The sequence below is a fragment of the Scyliorhinus canicula genome, chromosome 3 (genome assembly GCF_902713615.1).
Source record: "Scyliorhinus canicula chromosome 3, sScyCan1.1, whole genome shotgun sequence".
NCBI lineage: Eukaryota > Metazoa > Chordata > Chondrichthyes > Carcharhiniformes > Scyliorhinidae > Scyliorhinus > Scyliorhinus canicula.
This window is the reverse complement of record NC_052148.1, coordinates 192391511-192415514: the sequence shown is the minus strand read 5'-3', so window position 1 is coordinate 192415514 and position 24004 is coordinate 192391511. Positions and strand designations below refer to the sequence as shown.

Here is a 24004-nt window from a genome sequence, read left to right as displayed (position 1 = left end):
GGAAGATGAAATACAATGTGGAGAAGTGTGAGGTTATGCACTTTGGTAGGAAGAATGGGGGCATAGACTAGTTTCTACGTGGGAAAAGGCTTAGGAAATCAGAAGCACAAAGGGACTTGACTTGTAAAGTTTTTTTTTAATAAACATTTTATTGAGGTATTTATGGTTTTATAACAGTAACAGAAGAAAAAGTGTACATACAATTATAAACATAGTGCAAAAGCCGTCTTCCTCTCTCACAGGTCCCACCTTTTCTAACCCCCTACTCTAAACTAAACTCCCCCCCCCCCCCCCCCACTCCCCCACTTCTGCTGACGGTAATTCTCCCTAAAGAAGTCGACGAACAGCTGCCACCTCCGGGTGAACCTGAACAGTGACCCTCTCGAGGCAAACTTGATTTTCTCCAGAGAAAGCTAGCCATGTCAGATAGCCAGGTCTCCGACTTCGGGGGCTTTGGGTCCCTCCAACCTAATAGTATCCGTCTCCGGGTACCAGGAAAATAAAGACCAGAACGTCTGCCTCTTTCTCCCCCTGGATTCACGGGTCTTTCGACACTCTGAAAATTGCCACCTCTGGATTCGGCGCCACCCTTGTTTTCAGCACTTTGGACATGACATCCGCAAACCCCAGCCAGAATCCCCGAAGCACCAGGCATGCCCAGGACATATGAACATGGTTTGCTGGTCCTCTCGCACACCTTGCGCACCTATCTTCCACCCCAAAGAACCTGCTCATCTGGGTCACTCTCATGTGGGCCCGGTGAACGACCTTAAATTGTATCAGGCTGAGTCTGGCACATGTTGTAGACGCATTGACTATGCTCAACGCATCCGCCCAGAGACCGTCTTCTATCTCTCCACCCAACTCCTCTTCCCATTTGTGTTTCAGCTCCTCGGTCTGTGTTTCCTCTGACCCCATAAGCTCCTTATAAATGTCCGAAATCCTCCCTTCTCCCAACCACACTCTGGAAACTACCTTGTCCTGTATACCCCTCATTGGTAGGAACAGGAATGTTGAGACCTGCCTGCGTAGGAAGTTTTGCGCCTGTAGGTACCTAAATTCATCCCTCCCGTCAGTTAAAATTTCACCTCTAGTTCCCTCAGGCTCAGAAAGTTCCCCTCTATAAACATATCTCCCATCCTCTCGATCCCTGCTCTCTGCCATCTCCGGAATCATCCATCTAACCTCCCTGGGGCAAACTGGTGATTATTGCAAATTGAGGACCAGACCAATGCTCCCTCTGTTCCCACATGTCTCCTCCATTTCCCCCAGTCTCTCAGGACCGCGACCACCATGGGGCTGGTGGAGTAGCGTGCCGGCGGGAACGGCAGAGACGCCGTTACCAACGCCCCAAAACTAGTGCACTGACAAGACGCCTCCTCTACTCTCTCCCACAATGACCCCCCCCCCCCCCCCCCCCTTACCACCCCCCCCCCCCCCCCCCCCCCACTTCCTGATCATGGCTATAGTCGCTGCCCATTAATAATTACTAAAGTTCGGGAGTGCCAGCCAGCCCTCCCCCTGGCTGCTCCAACATCCCCTTTTTAACTTGCGGGGTCTTACCCGCCCATGCAAAGCCCGAGATCACTTTGTTGGCCCGTTTAAAAAAGGACCGTGGAATAAAGATGGGGAGACACTGAAACACAAACAGGAATCTCGGGAGTACCGTCATTTTCACTGTACCCTCCTAGCCAGTGACAACGGGAGCACGTCTCACCTCTGAAAATCCTCCCTCATTTGGCCATTCCCCTGCAGAACAGATATACCGCTTTGGATAGTGTGGAGGGGAATGGCCTCTCGGGGGAAAATGACAACAACCAAACTCGTGGCACCACGGTCGGTTCTGCTGCAGAGGGGAGGGGTGATAAGTGTGACAGTGCAATAGTTATAGGGTATTCAATTGTAAGGGGAATAGACAGGCGTTTCTGTGGCCGCAAACGAGACTCCAGGATGGTGTGTTGCCTCCCTGGTGCTAGGGTCATGGATGTCTCGGTGCGGGTACAGGACATTCTGGAGGGGGAGGGTGAACAGCCAGTGGTCGTGGTACACATCGGTACAAACGACATAGGTTTAAAAAAAAAGGGATGAGGTCCTAAAAGCAGAATACAGGGAGCTAGGAAGGAAGTTAAGAAATTGGACCTCGAAGGTAGTGATCTCAGGATTACTACCAGTGCCACGTGCTACTCAGAGTGGAAATGACAGGATATATAGGATGAATATGTGGCTGAAGGGATGGTCGGGGGGGGGGGGGGGGGGCGGGGGTTACACCTGAGCAGGAGTGGAACTGATGTCCTAGTTTGCTGGATGTCCTATTTGCTAGAGCTGGTGGGGAGGGTTTAAACTAAGTGGCAGGGGGATGGGATACAATGTAGGAAATCGGAAGATAGTAAAACAAGGACAGAAACAAAAGGCAGTAAGGAGGAACGTGTGAGGCAGAGAAGCCACAGTCAAAAATCAAAAAGGGCAACAGTACAAGGTACAGTGACTGAGGGGAGCTCATTGAATAGGCCCAGTAATACAAAAAGGAATAAAACGGGAAGTAAAAACATAAATAGAAAGCGACGCGGCAGGTTGTTACAGAAAGATATGGGTTCAATGACAAGGAAAATTAGGAGAAATTTAAAGAGGAAAAATAACTTAGGAGAGGTTTCGGATCAAGGTGTTAAGTTTCAAAACAGAGGTATAAAAGCCAACAGAAGTGTACTTTACCTGAACGCTCGTAATAGTCGGAATAAGGTAAATGAGTTGATGCCGCAAATCATTGTGAATGACTATGATTTAGTGACCATTACTGAAACATGGTTAAAGGATGGTCACGACTGGGAGTCAAATATCCAAATATCGCAAGGACAGAGTGGATGGTAAAGGAGGTGGTGTAGCTCTGTTATTGAAGGATGACATCTGGGCAATAGTAAGGGATGACATCTGTTCTATGGAGGATAAGGTTGAATCCACTTGGGTGGAAATCAGGAATAGTAAGGCGGAAAAAGTCACTGATAGTAGTAGTCTATAGGCCACCAAATAGTAACATTATGGTGCAGCAGGCAATAAACAAAGAAATAACTGATGCATGTAGAAATGGTACAGCAGTTATCATGGGAGATTTTAATCTACATGTCGATTGGTTTAACCAGGCCGGTCAAGGCAGCCTTGTGGAGGAGTTTAGAGAATGTATCCGCGATAGTTTCCTAGAACAATATGTAATGGAACCTACGAGGGAACAAGCGGTCCTAGATCTGGTCGTGTGTAATGAGACAGGATTGATTAATGATCTCATAGTTAGGGATCCTCTTGGAAGGTGCGATCATAATATGGTGGAATTTAAAATACAGATGGAGGGCGAAAAGGTAAAATCAAACACTAGAGTTTTGTGCTTAAACAAAGGAGATTACAATGGGATGAGAGAAGAGCTAGCTAAAGTAGACGGAAGCAAAGACTTTATGGTGAAACATTTGAGGAACAGCACGGAACAGTTTTTATGGTGAAACAGTTGAGGAACAGTGGGTAGCACGGTAGCATTGTGGATAGCACAAATGCTTCACAGCTCCAGGGTCCCAGGTTCGATTCCGGCTTGGGTCACTGTCTGCACATCCTCCCCGTGTGTGCGTGGGTTTCCTCCAGGTGCTCCGGTTTCCTCCCACAGTCCAAAGATGTGCAGGTTAGGTGGATTGGCCATGATAAATTGCCCTTAGTGTCCAAAATTGCCCTTAGTGTTGGGTGGGGTTACTGGGTTATGGGGATAGGGTGGAGGTGTTGACCTTGGGTAGGGTGCTCTTTCCAAGAGCCGGTGCAGACTCGATGGGCTGAATGGCCTCCTTCTGCACTGTAAATTCTATGAAACAGTGGAGAACCTTCCAAACGATTTTTCACAGTGCTCAGCAAAGGTTTATACCAGCAAAAAGGAAGGACGGTAGAAAGAGGGAAAATCAACCGTGGATATCCAAGGAAATAAGGGAGAGTATCAGACTGAAGGAAAAAGCATACGAAGTGGCAAAGATTAGTGGGAAACTAGAGGAGTGGGAAATCTTTAGGGGACAACAGAAAAAAAAGCTATAAAGAAGAGTAAGATAGATTATGAGTAAACTTGCTCAGAATATAAAAACAGATAGTAAAAGTTTATCCAAATATATAAAACAAAGAAAGAGTGGCTAAGGTAAATACTGGTCCTTTTTGAGGATGAGAAGGGAGATTTAATAATGGGAGATGAGGAAATGGCTGAGGAACTGAACAGGTTTTTTGGGTCAGTCTTCACAGTGTAAGACACAAATAACATGCCAGTGATGAGGCTATGAAAGGTGAGGACCTTCAGATGATTGTTATCACTAAGGAAGTAGTAATGGGCAAGCTAATGGGGCTAAAGGTAGACAAGTCTCCTGGCCCTGATGGAATGCATGCCAGAGTGCTAAAAGAGATGGCTAGGGAAATTGCAAATGCACTAGTGATAATTTACTAAAATTCACTAGACTCTGGGGTGGTCCTGGCGGATTGGAAATTAGCAAGTGTGACACCACTGTTTAATAAAGGAGGTAGGCAGAAAGTGGGTAATAGGCCAGTTAGCTTAACTTCGGTAGTAGGGAAGATGCTGGAATCTATCATCAAACAAGAAATAACGAGGCACCTGGATGGAAATTGTCCCATTGGGCAGACGCAGCATGGGTTCATAAAGGGCAGGTTGTGCCTAACTAATTTAGTGGAATTTTTTGAGGAAATTATCAGTGCGGTAGATAAGGGGAGCCAATGGATGTGGTATATCTGGATATCCAGAAAGCTTTTGACACAAAAGATTGCTGCAGAAGATAAAGATGCATGGCATTAAGGGTAAAGTAGTAGCATGGATAGAGGATTGGTTGATTAATAGAAAGCAATGAGTGGGGATTAATGGGTGTTTCTCCGGTTGGCAATCAGTAGCTAGTGGTGTCCCTCAGGGATTAGTGTTGGGCCCACAATTGTTCACAATTTACATAGATGATTTGGAGTTGGGGACCAAGTGCAATGTGTCCAAGTTTGCAGATGACACTAAGATGAGTGGTAAAGCAAACAGTGCAGAGGATACTAGACGTCTGCAGAAGGATTTGGATAGGTTAAGTGGGCTAGGGTCTGGCAGATGGAATACAGTGTTGACAAATGTGAGGTTATCCATTTTGGTAGGAATAATAGCAAAAGGGATTCTTATTTCAATGATAAAATATTAAAACATGCCGCTGTGCAGAGACCTGGGTGTGCTAGTGCATGAGTCGCAAAAAGTTGGTTTACAGGTGCAACAGGCGATTAAGAAGGTAAATGGAGTTTTGTCCTTCATTGCTAGAGGGATGGAGTTTAAGACTAGGGAGGTTATGCTGCAATTGTGTAAGGTGTTTGTGAGGCCACACCTGGAGTAGTGTGTTCAGTTTTGGTCTCCTTACCTGAGAAAGGACGTACTAGCGCTGGAGGGTGTGCAGAGGAGGTTCACTAGGTTAATCCCAGGCCTGAAGAGGTTGGATTACGAGGAGAGGTTGAGTACACTGGGACTGTACTTATTGGAATTTAGAAGGATGAGGGGGGGGGGGGGGGGGGGGGGGGGGAGATCTTATAGAAACATATAAAATTATGAAGGGAATAGATAGGATAGATGCGGGAAGGTTGTTTCCACTGGTGGGTGAAAGCAGAACTAGGGGGCATAGCCTCAAAATAAGGGGAAGTAGATTTAGGACTGAGTTTAGGAAGAATTTCTTCAACCAAAGGGTTGTGAATTTATGGAATTCCTTGCCCAGTGAAGCAGTTGAGGCTCCTTCATTAAATGTTTTTTAAGATAAAGATAGATAGTTTTTTGAACAATAAAGGGATTAAGGGTTATGATGTTCGGGCCGGAAAGTGGAGTTGAGTCCAAAAAGATCAGCCATGATCTCATGAATGGCGGAGCAGGCTCGAGGGGCCAGATGGCCGCATCCTGCTCTTAGTTCTTATGTTCTTATTTGGTCTACTAGTCGGGCCAGATTAAGCTTGTGCAGCCGTTCCCATTCCCACGCCACCTGGCTGCCTAGGTACCAAAAGCTTCCCCCTACCACTCTAAACGGCAGCTCCCCCAATCGCCTCTCCTGCCCCCTTCCCTGAATCGCGAACATCTCGCTTTTCCCCCCATGTTTAATTTATAACCCGAAAACCGGCCAAAATCCCCCAGAATCCCCATAATTTCTTCCATCCCTTCCAATGGGTCCGACACATGTAAGAGCAGGTCATCCGTGTATAGTGAGACTCTGTGTTCCACCCCTCCCCAGACCAGTCCCTTCCAGGCTCTGAATACAATAACCAGCGGTTCTATGACCCGTGTGAACAACAGCGGGGAGTGGGGCATCCCTGCCTTGTCCCCCGGTGCAGCCTAAAATAGCCCGATGTCAGCCCGTTCTTCCGAACACTTGCCATGGGTGCCTAATAAAGCAGCCTGACCCAGTCAATGAAGCCCCGTCCAAATCCAAACCGCCCCAATGCCTCCCACAGATAATCCCATTCCACCCAGTCAAATGCCTTCTCTGCATCCATTGCGACCACTACCTCTTTTCTTGAGGACAAGATCTTAGTCAACAACTTGGCATCTACATTTAGTAGGGAGATTGGTCTGTAGGACCCGCATAACTCCGGGTCCTTATTCCGCTTATGGATCAATGAGTTAGTGGCCTATGACATCGTCGGGGAAAGCCCCTCTCTCCCTTGCCTCATTAAATGTCATCAGCAGTGGCCCCAGCATCCCAGAGAACCTTTTGTAAAACTACATGGGGTACCCATCCGGTCCTGGGGCTTTATCTGACTGCATGGCCTTCAGCCCATCCGCTATCTCTTCCAACCCGATCAGGGCGCCCAGCCCTTCTACCAAGTCTTCGTTAACCTTCGGGAACTTCAGCCTCTCTAAGAATTGCCTTATCCCCTTCGGCCCAACTGGGGTTCCGACTAATACAGCCTGCTGTAGAATTCCTCAAACGCCTTATAAACCCCAGCTGAATCTCCCACCCTGTTCCCATCTCTGTCCCTTACTTTCCCAATCACCTTGGCGCTTCCCGCTTTCTAAGCTGCTGCGCAAGCATTCTACTGGCCTTCTCTCCATATTCATAGATTGCCCCTCTCGCCTTCCTCAGCTGCTCTACCGCTTTCCCTGTAGTTAACAAGCCAAACTCCGCCTGTAGCCTCCGTCGTTCCCTTAGAAGCCCTGCCTCTGGAGTCTCCGCATACCTCCTGTCGACCTGTAGTATTTCCTTTATCAGTCGGTCCGTCTCTGCTCTGTCTGTCTTCTCCCTGTGGGCCCATATCGCGATCAGCTCCCCTCTAACCACCGCCTTCAGCGCCTCCCAGACCACCGCAGCCGAAACATCCCCCGTGTCATTGACTTCCAGATAGTTCTAGATACATTTAGTCAGCCGGCCACACTCCTCTTCATCAGCTAAAAGTCCCAATGTCCAGCCTCCAGTGCGGGCGCTGGCTACACTCCTTGCTCACCTGTAGGTCAACCCAGTGCGGGGCATGATCCGAGATTGTGATCGCTGAATACTCAGTGTCCACTACCCCCGTCAGTAAAGCCCTGTCCAGGATTAAAAATGTCAATCCGGGAATACATTTTATGCACGTGTGAGAAGGAAAACTCCTTCACTCTCAGCCGTCCAAATCTCCATGTGCCAACCCCTCCCCCCCATCTGCCCCATAAACCCCTTTCGCTCCTTTGCCATTGCTGGCACCCTGCCTGTCCTTGAGCTAGATCAGTCTAGCCCTGGGTTAATGACTGTGTTGAAGTCCTCCCCCCATGACCAGCTTATGTAAATCCAGGTTCAGATCCAACATCCTCCTTATGAACTCCACATCATCTCAATTCGGCACGTACACATTCATGAGTACCACAGACAGCCCCTCCAGCTTTCCACTGACCATTATGTACCAACCCCCCATGTCCGCAACTATTCTTCCTGCTTCGAATGACACTCGCTTAATAATCAGGATTGCGACCCCTCTCGTAGAATCCAGCCCCGAGTGAAAAACTGTCCGACCCATCCCTTCCTTAATTTAATCTGATCAGTTATTCTTGAGGTGGGTCTCCCGCAACATTGCCACGTCAGCCTTCAGTCCCCTCAAATGCACGAACACGCGTGCCCTCTTAACCAGCCCATTTAGCCCTCTCGCATTCCATGTGATTAGCCTGGTTGGGGGGCTTCTCGCCAACCCCCCGCCGATCAGCCATCCCCTTGAGCCAGTCTCCAGCCCGCGCCCCACGCATCCACAGGCCCACCCCCAGGCAGCCTCATTTCCGATTGACTCAAAGTTAACATGCAGGTTCATAGAACATAGAACAGTACAGCACAGAACAGGCCCTTCGGCCCTCGATGTTGTGCCGAGCAATGATCACCCTACTCAAATCCACATATCCACCCTGTACCCGTAATCCAACAACCCCCCCCCCCCCCCCCCCCCCCCCCCCCCAACCTACCCTTACTTTTTAGGACACTAAAGATAGATAGGTTCTTTATTAATAAGAGTAGGGGGATCAAGGGTTATGGGGGGAAACTCAAAATGGGGATGTGAAACATATCAGCCATGACTGAAAAGCTGAGCAGACTCGATGGACCAAATGGCCTAATTCTGCTGTCTTATGGGCTTATATTCTGCTTTTGGATCTGATCTTTTTTTTAAAAACCTATGCCATTCCCTTCCTGTTAAGTAGTAGTGTCATGTTTCCCCCATTTCGTGCTCATGTCCACAATCTATTTATCACCTTTGCAAATAGTTCAAGTAATAATCAAGAAATTATGATTCTTGTATGTGTTCACATAGTTATACCCATGAATTTATGAAAAATGGACACTATACTTTTCAATCAAAATGGAGTTGATAAGCAAGGTGACCTCTTTACATGGAACTACCCAAGGCTGGAAGTTAACCTGCCAGGTCAAGACTCAAAATGCAAACGGAACATTTCATTGAGAGGGCATTAAAATGCAACAAACCTTCCTTGTGGATAAATGACTGCCATTGTCCAAATAACTGCAGAAGCTAGTTTACAACACACTTGCAGACTTCTTGCAATTCCACAGAATTAAAAAATCTTTTTATTGACATTTTCCAAATTTATCCAATTATATACATTGTTTGCCATGTTACTTTATTGTATTGAACTGACAGAAAAGTTCCAGCTGACTTGGGGGGGGGGGGGAAACGAACTAAGGTACTTGCAGATCCAAAACTTCCAACATAGGGAAACGAGAACGAACCCACAACCATCACAATCATTGCTCGAGGACCTACTGGATGTGGACATCCTAGGGAAAGTGAACTGTGGCGACGTGTATGGGCGACTACTAGAGAGGTCTATTTGCAAAGGTGGTAAATAGATTGTTCAACTGGACAAGACGAGGAAGAAATGGGAGGGGGACTTGAGCTTTGAAATAGATCGGGGATTCTGGAGCGAAGCACTGCACAGGTCAACTCCTATTCCACATGCGCAAGGCTAAGCCTAACACAGCTAAATGCGGTACACAGAGCCCACTTAACCAGAACCCGAATCAGCAGGCTCTTACCGGAGTGGAGGACAAATGCAAACTGTGCCAAGGAGGCCCGGCCAACCACGCCCACATAGTCTGGTCTTGCCCCAGACTTGCTGGGTTCTGGGCTGCCTTTTTCGAGGCAATGTCCACGGTGGTGGGGATAAGGGTGGCCATACCTAAGCGTGGCAGTCTTTATGGTCTCAGAACAGTCAGACCTATTCATGGGGAGGAGAACCGATGCCATTGCCTTTGGCTCTCCAATCGCCCACTGGAGAATCCTGCTTGGCCGCCGGTCAGCGGCACCACCCAAAGCTGCTGACTGGCTGTCCGACCTATTGAAATTTCTCCAAAATGGAGCAAATTAAATTCGCCATCCGAGTGTTGGAAAAGGGCTTCCACAAAACGTAAGAGCCATTCACTCAGTTGTTCCAAGGCCTGCTTGCAGCCAACAGCGAAAGACCAGGAAAGGGTAATCACGATACAGCAAGAAAGGGGCGGTGGAGAGGGGGGGAAAACAGAGACATGGGACCCAACCACGCCCAACAAATAGAACAAGACACGGCATCACACCAACACAACTGGACCAGGGTACAAGAACAGATGATGGAAGGTAGACCAGATGACCAAGGGAGGGGGAGGGCAGGAAGAAGAGGGAGGGAGAATAAGGGACCGAGCCAGAATAAAAAACCTACTGGAAAATGAACAGGAAACCGTAACCACTATTGTAAATAATGCAAGACGACTGATGTAAATAACAGAAGTAGGCCGATGTGTAAATATTTCTTTATCTTTTTTTATTTTGTCTGTCTTCAAATCAAATTATGTACATGCTTACCCTTGTTCTATATACCACACAAATCTCAATAAAAACATTTAAAGGAAAAGATACCATTTGTGTGGACAATAGAAAACAATGGTCATGTGATAGAAACTAGGTTTTGCTGAGGAACATTTGAGACATTTTGAGAACAGCCATGGGAGACAGAACATGAAAATTCCTGACCAGCACAGGAAGGATCTGGCCTTAGACTTACAGCAGGCAGAGAATTGGGGCTAACCTTCAGCTACCAACTTGAAGAACAAAACCAGGTTTTCTCTACCAAACCAGGTTTGACTGCAACTCAACTGGAAAGAAACCAGAAACCTGCCACTGCAAATCAGTTGTCAGAAACTTCGATTTCCTCAGTGAACCATAAGGAAATCACAGGCCTGCAACATTTCAGAACCAAAGGTATTTTACTTACGAGCTTGTCTTTTTTTTAATAAAAATCTGTTCTTGAGTTACAGCACTCAAAGGGTTAAAATATTTTTCGAGGTGTCCTTCCCCCTAACAGTGGGAAGGCAACATACCATGCGTTTGTTATCCCCCCGGGGCCCACTTTTGCCAACCAGCTGACCGTTGCAACCCAAGCCAGCCAACCGTTACAACCCGTTCCCTTACCTTTAATGCAAAAGGGGAGCCTGTTTGGTCCTCACAATCTCACTGCAACAGATTCACAGGAGGGCAATGTGCATATCCGGCGAAGACTTCAGCCAGTTCCTTTGTGCCATCCTCACCTTTGAGAGAATGGGAAATCCAACCTCGCACATTTCTCATTGTGAAAGGCAATAGCAACAAAATGCTTGTTTTACTCAGCACGGATACTCCTGGGAGATGCTACTTCAGAATGCTGACAACTTCATGGGGTTTTGGTGTGTTTTTAATGTGTATACAGCAGCACAGCCTTTTAATTTGTAATCAGTTATAAGTTAATAACTGACTCTGGGTCTAAACCGCAAAAGGAATTTTTCACCCACCACCTTTTCTTTCAAAGACTGAAATGCCTCCTTTTATTTGCCAGTCTTCCCTGCATATAACACACATGGGTTTTGCATCCTTATTTGCATTGGCAGTTGTCAAAACAATACCTCAAGGAGTCATCTTTACACTGCTTTCTGCCCGAATTAAGCTTCTTCTTTGTAGGCTGTTAACCACATGCCCTGGAGCTCTGTACAGAGTTAACACTAACACTGTTCTGTTGCCCTCTCCTGAGCATTTCTCTCCAGCAGTTTCAATTGTGAGATCATAGCCAGTAGAGGGTTACTTGCTCCCAATTTTCCCATTATACCACCAGTAAATACACTGACTATTTGTGTCTCTGACTATCTTTACTTTAAGAAAATGATTCATCTTCACAGTCCTCTTGCCTTGCTTGTCAGCAGCTAGAAAATGGAAGAAGCTCTCCTCCGTGATTCGGCATCAAAAGCACGTACATCCAGGGTGTTTGACATCAAATGTATGTGCAGGGCAAGTGATCTGCTCACTGCTGTCGCTTCTGGTCGGAAGACTGCATAGGGCCTCATTTAGTTCTTATTTAAAAGGCGGCAACGGCTACCATTCTCAACAAAAATTATGGTAGCAGCTGTTGGGCGCTTCTCCCACAATTGGGACCATTGAGGGAACACCTCGACTGATGGACCCCGACCCTCCCAACACTTGCCTGCGACCCACCCACAAGGCATTGCCCATACTTCGAAAAACCCTGCTCTACATTCTGCTTAGGAAGGATGCTCTCCATCCAGAGAATTATTGAATCTTCTCCAACAACCACATACTGTTGCCTCCTTCTTCCTTCTGGACAGTCTCCAAGCTGTGCAGATAGACTCCCAATAGGCAGGTAGCTTCATAAAGGAAGATTTCCTCTGTGCTAAAACAAAATCATAAATCCAAAAAGACTCATGGCAAAGAGAAAGATCTTCCTTTTCAATTGTACTGTACTGTAGATTTCCCTGTGTGCAACTTATTGCATTATCTTGGATTTTACAACCTACAAAAAGGAATAGGAAACAATACGTCTTCCTTGTTTTTATATGATTTAATATTGTTAATAGGACATTGTTTGCAAATAAAAGTTTACGCATCAAAATGCAATTATTGTCAAAAGAAACCATGTAAAAATAAAGCAGAATTGATAATTCCACTTTTTTTTGTTAAATATACCACAACTTCTCTGGTCACCTTTTACAGCACATGGTTGTTTTTGACCAGTTCGAGGGCCTTCTTTTCCACCTTGTCTGCCTCAAACTGGTGTTTTACATCACAGCCACGATAAATAAACGTAGATGCGATAAAACCACAATTTTCAGCATCATATACCAATTACCTACAAATGCTTCAAGGGGGAAATGAACAATTTCAAAAAATTATAAAGAACTGCTCTGTAGTTATTGATTGAACTGTAAAAGATGCAGCCTGTCAGTTTTCATTCGAAATGTTTCTTGTATTGAATATGGCAATTTGGATTCAAATATTTGGCTCTCTGAAAATGAAACTCTAGTCATCCAAGAAAAAGTAGTTTCCACTCTTCTTCTGCTCCACATCCTATTGAAGAGAAAGGAGAAGTCACATCGATCAAACTTTGTAAGTTTCCCTATTGCATTTTCCAGAAAAAAGCTTTAAACATGTTTACCATTCCTCCTCTATATCATAAACTATTTACCTCAAAGGAAAATGAACCTTTGCTGAAGCCAATTTACAAGCAGCCCATAGTCGCTCACCTCCCAATGCTACTCTTTCTCTTGCCACTTGGAAGACATAGCTCAATGTCTGCACATTACCTGAAACATGACTATGAATATACGGTGTGCAGACCTGCAGATATGATCCAATTCTCATTATTTAGTGGTGCACTGTGCTGATAAAGCCAAATGCTATACTACTAATGCTTTTTCTGAACCCTGTGAGAATAAATGGTTACTCATAGTGGGAAGACTGCCTTCTAACAGTGCAACCAGTGAAAAACGTTGCTCACTATTTTCTCCAATTAATTCATTAATTTATTCATCAATTAACATATAATTTGCTCTACCTCGGGTATTTTCGGAACAAAAAACTACTATTTAAGGCTTACTATCGGTAGTACAAGGGAGCTTGAATAAATGCATGCTTTCTATAAATATTTTGCAAACCATTTGGAATTATTTTCAGAATTTTACTTCAATTATATTGCACATTGCTTTCACTCGTCTGATTGTGGAGTTAATAATATATAGATTTACACTCACCTTGATGGAATTCATTTTATTAATCCTTGGTCTGAAATTGTTTGGATCTCTTCGGAATGTGATTTCCAGCTGAGATAAGAATTTATTCATTCCAGCAAGCAGTGTCTGTGGACTGGAATTGTTTTAAACAACAATCAGTGCAGTGAACTACATACGTATTATAGTAGACACCCCATCCCATGATTTGGCGAACCACTTAGTTACTTAAATTCAATTCCTTATTCCTTCTTCTTAGTGCATGCTTAACTGTACAAAACAACCAAAGGTCAATAACCACTACTCCCCGTACCAGCCTCCCCGAACAGGTGCCGGAATGTGGCGACTAGGGGCTTTTCACAGTAACTTCATTTGAAGTCTACTTGTGACAACAAGCGATTTTCATTTCACTACTCGTGACACTTTGCTGTTAGTTAGGATTACAGACTGCATTAACTCATTTCATGGCTATATTTATAGGGCATGAAGATTAAAATTAATAAGTTGCTTTATCTATTTTCAATAAGGTTAACCTCATAGAAGAGCATGAGGCAGGAACAAGGAATGGTCATTTGGCCCACGTAAAATGGAGAGAACAGCAACAGAGGATATCCAGTTGAACTTAATCCTGTCCTAAGCCACGATCTACATATATACTGGACTTGCTAGTTTAGGCCTTCCTGGTCTATATACATTAAAATAACATCAGCTGGTGCAAGAGTTGAGGGGCACACAGAATTCAGAAGACCGACACTAGACAGAATCTTACGCACTTACTTTTTGATGCAGCTTTGGGACCATATCTGAATTGATAACCAGACCCTGCTAGTAGAGTGCCATGTGGCTGTATTTAGTAGTACTCAGTCAATTAAAGGATGCTTCTGGGACTGACATCTGTCAGGTACAGCAAGCAGATCAGTCAGAACCTCAAATGTAGGCCAATTATTAAAAGGGATAATGGCAGCATGCGTTGTGGCAGAACTGTGCACTGTGAATATCAAAGTAGAAGCAAAACAGGAAGACGATGCATGCCAGAAGAGGAAGGGAAGCTTCACGATTTGCGGATGTGCCACTTTAGCTCATGGTGGAAGCTGTGAGGGCATTCAGGTAGGTGGTCTTTGGAGAGGATGGCAGCAGTAGGCCAGCAGGCGTTGGAAGTGTGTGGAATCCATCTCCCCATGTTAGGGCAAAGCCTTAAAGATCAAAAAAGCTGTTTATCTCTCCAATTTGTTTCAATGGAATTAAATCAAGTTACTCTTGCTGCAAACTATCCAAAGTACTTGCTTCAAGTTGTTCCCATTACCGCTAGCCTGACACATTGATTGGATTGGATTTGTTTATTGTCACGTGTACCGGGGTACAGTGAAAAGTATTGTTCTGCGTGCAGCTCAGACAGATCATTCTGTACATGAAAAGAAAATACATAATAGGGCAATCATAAAATACACAATGTAAATACAGTCACAGGCATCAGGTGAAACATACAGGAGTGCCATAAGAGGATCATTTAGGAGTCTGGTAAAAATGGGAGGAAGTTATTTTTGAATCTGTTAATGAGTGTTCTGAAACTTTTGTATCGCCTGTCCGATGGAAGAGGTTGGAAGAGTGATTAAACCGTGTGGGAGAGGTCTTTGATTATGCTGCCCACTTTCCCAAGGAAACGAGAGGTGTAGGCAGAGTCAATGGAAGGGAGGTGGGTTTGTGTGATGGACTGGGCTGTGTTCACGACTCTCTGTAGTTTCTTCTGGTCTTGGACAAAGCAGTTGCCATATCAGATAGGATGCTTCCTATGTTGCATCTGTAAAAGTTGGTAAAAGTTAATGTGGACATGCCGAATATCCTTAGTTTCCTGAGGAAGTATAGGCGCTGTTGTGCTTTCTTTGTCGCAGCGTCGGTGTGGGTGGACCAGGACAGATTTTTAGTGATGTGCACACCTAGGTATTCAAAGCTGTCAACCATCCCCACCTCGCCTCCATTGATGCAGACAGGGGTGTGTACAATACTTTGCTTCCTGAAGACAATGACCAGCTCTTTAGTTTTGCTGACATTGAGGGAGAGATTGAAAGATGATTTCCCACTTTACACTGCAACAGTGATGGTGGGCTGAGCTTTCAATGACTGCCTGCAATACAATGTTGACAAATGTGAGGTTATCCATTTTGGTAGGAATAACAGCAAACGGGATTATTATTTAAACGATAAAATATTAAAGCATGCCGCTGTTCAGAGAGACTTGGGTTGTGCTAGTGCATGAGTCACAGAAGGTTGGTTTACAAGTGCAACAGGTGATTAAGAAGGCAAATGGAATTTTGTCCTTCATTGCTAGAGGGATGGAGTTTAAGACTAGGGAGGTTATGTTGCAATTGTATAAGGTGTTAGTGCGGCCACACCTGGAGTATTGTGTGCAGTTTTGGTCTCCTTACTTGAGAAAGGACGTACTGGCGCTGGAGGGTGTGCAGAGGAGATTCACTAGGTTAATCCCAGAGCTGAAGGGGTTGGATTATGAGGAGAGGTTGAGTAGACTGGGACTGTACTCGTTGGAATTAGAAGGATGAGGGGGGATCTTTTAGAAACATTTAAAATTATGAAGGGAATAGATAGGATAGATGCGGGCAGGTTGTTTCCACTGGCGGGTGACAGCAGAACTAGGGGCATAGCCTCAAAATAAGGGGAAGTAGATTTAGAACTGAGTTTAGGAGGAACTTCTTCACCCAAAGGGTTGTGAATCTATGGAATTCCTTGCCCAGTGAAGCAGTTGAGGCTCCTTCATTACATGTTTTTAAGGTAAAGATAGATAGTTTTTTGAAGAATAAAGGGATTAAGGGTTATGGTGTTCGGGCCGGAAAGTGGAGCTGAGTCCACAAAGATCAGCCATGATCTCATTGAATGGCGGAGCAGGCTCGAGGGGCCAGATGGCCTACTCCTGCTCCTGTTTCTTATGTTCTTATGTTCTTAATACATTCACCTTCCTGCTTTGTTGTAATGGTTACATGGTGTGCGACCCCTGTGCTTTTGTAAAAGAGCCATTGAACCTGTAAAATTGTTCTTTATTTGAGCCTTTCGGTGACAGAGGTTGTTGATCTCACTGGTAACCCACCTCAGGAAATCCGGTGAGAGGCAGAAAGACATTGGGTTACTTGTTCCCAATTTTCCCAGCCCACCTGCCACTGGTACCAGCACCAAGTGCCAGCTAAAATTCTATCCATGGGGTCCTGTTGTCAATCGTAAAAGAAATATAGGAAAAGGAAGAGGCCATTTAAGTGCTCAAGTCAGTCTGGATATTCAAGGAGGCCATGACTGATCTGCGACCCAGCTCAACATAAGCTAAAAGATCAATCCCAGATTTAAAATGAACAAGTGACCCAGCATCAATTGGCATTTACGGAGGAGAGTTCCAAACTTCCATGGTGTGTAGCCCCTTAATTCTGGACTCCTCACCAGCATAAATAATTTCTATCAGTTCCTTTTAATAACCTGAGCACTTTGGTCAAATCATCCCTTAGCATTCTACATCCTAGGTTTGTGTAATTTCACATCATCATTTAGCACTCAAGTGTCCAGGCCTTATTCTGGTAAATTCAACCTGCCTGCCCCCATAATCAATATACTTTTCCCAAGATATGGTGCTCAGAACTGGTCACAGTGCTTCAGCTGTGGTCTAACCAAGGTTCTGCAGAGCTGAAACATGGCTTGTACTACATTTTAGTTTTTCTCTTCCCCCAAACTGTCCAATGAATAATTTCTGACTATTACTCAATATCTTCCTTTTCATTCAGTTCAGAATTATTTATACTATCTTTACCATGTGAGGCCTCCACCCTGAGTACTAGTTTAAAACCCCTGCTTTCACTAGGGCCCAGCATGGTTTAGGTGGAACCATCCCAACAGTCCAGTTCCTTCCTACCCCAGCACCCAAGCCAGTTTCCAGTGAAATTTCCAATGAAACTCTTTCTCGCAAGCTCCCTCAGCTGTGTTCAACTCCTGAATTTTGTATCCCTATGCTAATTTGGAAACCCATGCAGACACGGGGAGAAAGTGTAAACTCTACACGGACAGTCGCCCCAAGCCCGGAATTGAACCCGGGTCCCTGGAGCTGTGAGGCAGCAGTGCTAACCACTGTACCATCGTGTCGCCTTCGTGCACTTCATACACTAACTTCTCTTCGTCATCTTCAATCGCTCACTAACAAATATGATTGTCCACTTAAGAAACTCTGTCACCGGTCATGGGTTCTGTGGGTCTTTGCATGGCTGCTGAGCCCAATCCTAGAGCCATATCTTTGACTGCACAGTTTGTAGGCATTTCCAGGAGGTTAGAATTGGTCCTGGAGTCTAGATCACTGGTATTCCTTCTCAGGCTCCTTTTCCGGCCCTCCTCTTGCCTTCAGTGGTCCTCGAAGAATCATGTCCCTTCAATCAGGAGGTTTCCCCAGGTAGGTTCTGAGCAAGGGTCTCCAAGGTTTTACATAGAATTTACAGTGCAGAAGGAGGCCATTCGGCCCATCGAGTCTGCACCGGCTCCTGGAAAGAGCACCCTACCCAAGGTTAACACCTCCACCCTATCCCCATAACCCAGTAACCCCACCCAACCACTAAGGGCACATTTTGGACACTAAGGGCAATTTCTCATGTCCAATCCACCTAACCTGCACATCTTTGGACTGTGGGAGGAAACCGGAGCACCCGGAGGAAACCCAAGCAGACACAGGGAGAACGTGCAGACTCTGCACAGGACAGGACCCAAGCTGGGAATCGAACCTGGGACCCTGGAGCTGTGAAGCGATTGTGCTATCCACAATGTTACCGTGCTTGGGTCTGGTGTTGACATCTATGTTGCATTTCTTGAGGTAAGCCTTCAGGGTGTCTTTGAAGCGTTTTATTTGTCCTCCGCTGGTTTGGGTGCCATCCTTGAGCTGGACAAAGCAGGTTTACTTCCGCATTCGGGACTCTGGCATCCTAACCACATGGCCGGCCCAGTGGAGTTGGTTCCGGATGATCAAGGCCTCAATGCTGGTGCACTTTGTACCTTCAAGGAAGCTGATGTTAATACTCCTATCCTTCTAGCTGATGTGGAGAATTCGTCTCAGACAGCATTGCTGCTAACTCTCCAGAGCCATGACGTGACGTCTGTATGTAGTCCAGGTTTCTGAGCCATGCAGAAGAGTTTGGAGGATGACTGCCTTGTACACGAGGATCAGCACGGATGTTGTGATCGTTAAAGACTCTCTTCCTTGACGGATCTTGCCCTGGTGCGGGTTGGTAAAGGATTCAAGTCTTCTTGAGGTTAAGGCTGAGACCGATTCTTTGGTACGTTTCTGTAAAGGCATCAAGCATGGCTTGGTGACTCACCATCTCGGATGTCATCCGCATACTGAAATTGTATGAGCGATGGCAGTGTCACTTTCTTTTGCTGCCCATTCTGTAGACAATGTTCGCTCCACTGGGAAGCATGTTCTTGAGAAGTGAAGGATGGTGACAATGAAAATGGAGACCGAGGGTGGGGGTGGTAATGCATTCCTGCTCGACTGCAACCTTGACCTCGAAGCTTTCTGTCATATTTCCATCGACTGTTATTAGGGAGTCGTCGGAAGATGTTGATTAATTTCTCTGGACAGCTAGCCTTTGACTGGATCTTCCATAGCCCTTATGTGGCTCCTGGCATTCTCTTGAAGTTGCTGAGCAGTGGAAATCGTCCTTGTTTCACGGTTTTGTCAGAAACCATATTGGCTTTCCAGAAGGATTTAGTCAGAAAACTGGGAGAAGGCGGCTAGCAAGGATTTGGCGATGATCTCCTCGGGAATGGAGCGCAAGATTCCTCAATAGTTTCCATAGTCTGCTTTATCTCCTTCCTTGAAAATGGTGGCGATGACGGCATCCCTGAGGTTGTCAGGGATTTCTTCTCTGTCCCAGATTTTCAGCAAACAGCTGATGGAGATGAAGGGTGATCTTTTCTCAGCCAAGTTTGAAAATCTCTGCTGGAATCCCGTCCACTCCTGCAGCTTTTCCATTCTTCATGCATTTAATAGCTTATCTGGGTTCTCTTACTTTGGTCAGGTGAATCCTAGTACGACCCTGCACCTCCCTACAAAGAATGACCAATATCTGTACCAACCTATCCAGATAATTATTTTGTTCCCTAATCTGTCAGAATCTCCAACTCGCACTCCAGCTCAAGGACTACGCCAGAGAGATTCAAGATAACAACATCTAGTGGAGAAATGTTCATACAAGATAGATTCCATTATAAAGTCCTGAAAGGAATCCACAAAGAGCCAAACAGGTAAATGAGTCAAAGGAAAAAGGTTTAATGCAACAGAACAAGAGTACAGAGCTCTATTACAGGATCCGGCTCACAGTTCACGGCCCTCTGGTTTTATACAGGATGTAGAACGGGGTGCCCATCCCTCAGTTAGGGAGTCTGTATTCCCCATAGTCCTTTGGGAATATCAATCTCCCAGTCTAAGTGTCCCATGACCTTCTTAAGGCTTCATTAGTATCCCATGACCTGCTTAACCCCAGGTTATGACAGACTTGTTGCACACAAACTCCCACATACTGTAGCCCAGGCCCACAAACTGCTCTACTATATCTTACATCTAGGTTATTTATTTAAATATTTAGTCTGCTAATCTTTTTCACACGTGCACTGAGCACTAAAACACTCATCAAAATTTTATACACTTACTGCCTCATGTTTACACGAATCACTTGTGTACTTGTCCAAATTTCAAAATAGCTGAAAATGGCTTACTTGCCAAAATATAAAACTTACGGATTAGCTATTGTACTCCTAGATGGTATTCCATCAAATACAATCACACGGTCAGCCAAATAGGTGGCCATTATAAAGTCATGTTCCACAACAAAGGCAGTCTTCTTTAGCATGGAGGATTGAAACTAAAAGATAAAAAGAGCAATCAATAACAATTTAGTAAACTAATAAGGGGCAGAAAAGTACAGTAATTTCATTGTAGCCTAATAAAATATTGGGCTCTAACTTCAGAGCTCCCCAATGTCAGATTTGGTGGATACCCCAAGATGCACTGGAGAATCTCTATCAGAACTTTACATGTAAGGTTTGCGTGCTAACTTCCACTAGGTAATTGCTCTACACTGGGATTCATCCGAAAATGTGATTTAAATCACAAACTTCGGCTGGTTCTTCCAGGGTTACACTCTGAAAAGTTAGAAGGATTAAAACCTCTTCTAACTTTTGGATATGTATTGTAAACACCCAGACCGACCCCAGGTGACTTGCTCCATATCCCCAAACTCCCCAGGGGATTCACACCACACCCCTGAATACTCGCCCCCAGCTGGATTTTCCCCCTTGAGGGCCTGCACCCTCCAGCCCGACCCGCGGGACCCAACACTCCACCAACCTGCGGCCACCCCTCCCCTGAGGTTTTCAAAATATACACAAAACATTTCTTATGCAACCAGAGATAACTTTAGAAGAACATCACATAATAGTACAGCAGAGGAGGCAGCCTTTTGGTCCATTGAGTTTGCATCCATCACACTGGTTATGTAGGCAAATGCAACAGCTAGTAATCATACACAGCAAAATCACACTACAGCAAATGAACGTCTGAATCATAGAAGCACAAAGGGAAGCCTGTGCCGTTTTTTGACAGAGCTATCCATTTAGTCCCATTCCATCACTCTTTTGCTACAGCCCTGTAACTATTTACCGAATTTTCTTTGGAAGTTGCTTTTGAATCTGCTACTATCACCCTCCTAAGTAATGCATTCTAAATCAAAGTAACTCACTATGATTTTCGCTCATTTTGAAAAATATAAGATGAGCAGATAATCTACTTTGGGTGTTGTTGATTGAGAGAGGAATGCTGGTCAGGACACTGGGGGAACTCCAAACTCTTTTCCAGTATGAACGGCAGGCAGCACATTGATTTAATGCCTTATCCCATAGTCCAACACCACAATAAATGTCTGTCTGAATTAGTTTGCTCAAGTCTGAAATCAGTTTGGAAAGTACAATTGACTGACCCAAGCTGAGTCAAATGGTTAAATAACCCATTTTGATTCCGCAAAAATACTCACCGTTTTGATCACCCTTCCAGCCATTAGACGCTGCTCAGAATCCAGGTATGCTGATGGTTCATCAATCAGTAGACATCAGCTGGTTTACCTAGACAAAGAGCCAGCGCCACACGTTGCAATTCACCTCCAGACAGATTCTGGACCTGTTCAGAACAACACTGATTATAAAACCAAGATTGAAGGAAAATAAATGAGCAAAAAATCATCTGCTCAACAGAAGCTATGGAATGGATTCACAAGTAAGCCTCTCCCAAAGATAGCACATGCATTGGACCCAATATGCTGCACTGCTAAAACTGTAGGATGGAAGTTCATAACAGTGATAATACTTCTTGTTATTGTGAGGTTTTAGCAAGAGTTCAGGTGATATGTTCACATATTGGAAAACTGGATAAAACCTCACAATAACCTACCCTGACTGGTATTCTTCTAACATTCCACAGTTTTAATTGCAGTAATAGCATTGCCATTCATCTACCAAGGCTTATTATCTAAAAGCACAACTTAGTGCCTCATGTCCAGCTTCATAGCAGCATTGAAACAGCTTTAACATATTCGCCATTCGAGTTGGACAGTAATCCAAGAAGAAACACGTAGGTATTGAGCATGTACAATTCTGAAATGAAAGTTATTTAAAATGTTATAACCACCATTCACTTCAAATATGCCTAAAATCCCTAACTTTCACCATAACAAAAATAAATTAAAAGGAAAAGGACAGGATTGCAGAATTGTTACAGTCCAAGAGGCCATTTGGCTCACTGCGTTTCACCGATACTCCATTCCTCTGCAATAAACCCCAACATTTCATTTGCCTTCCCAATGCTCACCATACCTGCATGCTAACCTGTTGTGATTAATGTACAAAGACTTCCGGATTCCTCTTTATTGCAGCATTCTGCAATTTCTCTCCACTTTATATTCTGCTCTGCTTTTCTTCCTGCCAAAGTGGACTAGCTCACATTTCCCCACATTGTACCCCATCTGCCAAGTTTCTGTCAACTCACTTACCTATCTACATCCCTTTGCATGCTTCTTGTATCCTCCCCACTTGCTTTTCTACTTATCTTTTGTATCAGCAACAAATCTGGCTACATTACAGTTAGTCACTTCATCCAAGTGGGCCGCAGCACTGATCCCTCTTGCACTCCATTAGTTACATTTTGCCAACTTAAAAATGACCCATCGATCTCAACTCTGTTGCCTGTTAGTCAATCTCTATCCATGCTAATATATCACCAACACCATGAATTCTTACCTTGCCATACACAATTCCCTTTCACAAACCAATGTAATTCCTACCTAATAGTATTATGATTTTCTTAACATTCTGCTACAGTCTCCTAAATAATGGGTTCTAGCATTTCACAATTTACAGACAATGGGTTTCACTGCCTACAGTGTCCTTGCATTCTGTCTCCACCTTTTCTTGACCAGAAATATTATACTTGCAGTTTTATCCCATCAGCTGGATCTTCCCAGAATCTAGGAAATTTTGTAGGATTACAAACAATGCATTCACTATCTCTGCAGACATTTCTCAAAACAATAAGTTATTATAGGGACAGATTACATTTAGCTTAAAAATTATCATGTTCCCAGCAGCTTTACAGCAGTTTGATGATCCAAAATCCTGGGTAATTCAGGTGACACCAACTTAGGGCCCTTTGGTAAAAATAAAATGCGTTCTCTGCTTTTTCTGACCCAACACTTTCCCTTCCCACCCCACCTCTTCTCACGTTTAGGTTCCCAGAAGGAGAGTAAAACCTCATAGTGGCTATTATTGATCTAAAGCGTGAACTTCTCCAATTTTAACTGCTTCATCATGGTGGTCATGCCTTATAAGATTTGGGTGGAAGCCATTCAGAGCTTTGAGCCGCTCCGCCATTCAGTGAGGATCATGGTTGATCATCTACTTCCACACCATTTTTCCCGTACTATCCTTGTATTCCTTGATGTTTTAATATGTAAAAAATCTATCAATCATCTCAGTCTTGAAATACTAACAGCCCTCTGGGGCAGAGAATTCCAAATATTCCTCACCTTCTGACTGTACAAATTCTGCCTCATCTAAATGACCTGCCCCTTATTCGGAGACCATGTCCACTGTTTCTGGATCTCCATCCCACTCCCCCTCCCCCCCCACCCCAAGCAAGGGAAACGCTCTTCTTGTCAAGCGCTGTAAGAATTTTGTATGTTTGAATGAGGTTACCTCTCATTCTTCTAAACTCCAGAGAATAAAGGCCCAGTCTATTTAATCTTTCCTCGTAGGACGGTCCCTCCTTCTCAGAAATTAGTCTTGTTGAATCTTTGTTGCACTCTCTCCACGTATATCTTTCCTTTGTTAAGGAGATCATAACTGCCCCAAATATGGTCTCACTAAGGTTCTATTATATTTGCCAGCAAGAAACCTTTACTCTTATA

At 44.7% G+C, this 24004-nt stretch overlaps 1 protein-coding gene across 1 annotated transcript in view; it reads right to left on the bottom strand.

Moving 5' to 3' along the window:
* Window positions 1–10280: 10280 nt before the first annotated feature.
* Window positions 10281–24004, bottom strand: part of abce1 (ATP-binding cassette, sub-family E (OABP), member 1) — a 104800-nt gene continuing 91076 nt past the window's right edge. Inside the window, 5 exon segments of the mRNA XM_038791925.1 lie at window positions 10281–12858; window positions 13542–13653; window positions 20289–20413; window positions 21581–21648; window positions 21651–21723. Coding sequence (XP_038647853.1) covers window positions 12811–12858; window positions 13542–13653; window positions 20289–20413; window positions 21581–21648; window positions 21651–21723 — 426 coding nt within the window. The 3' untranslated portion in view covers window positions 10281–12810.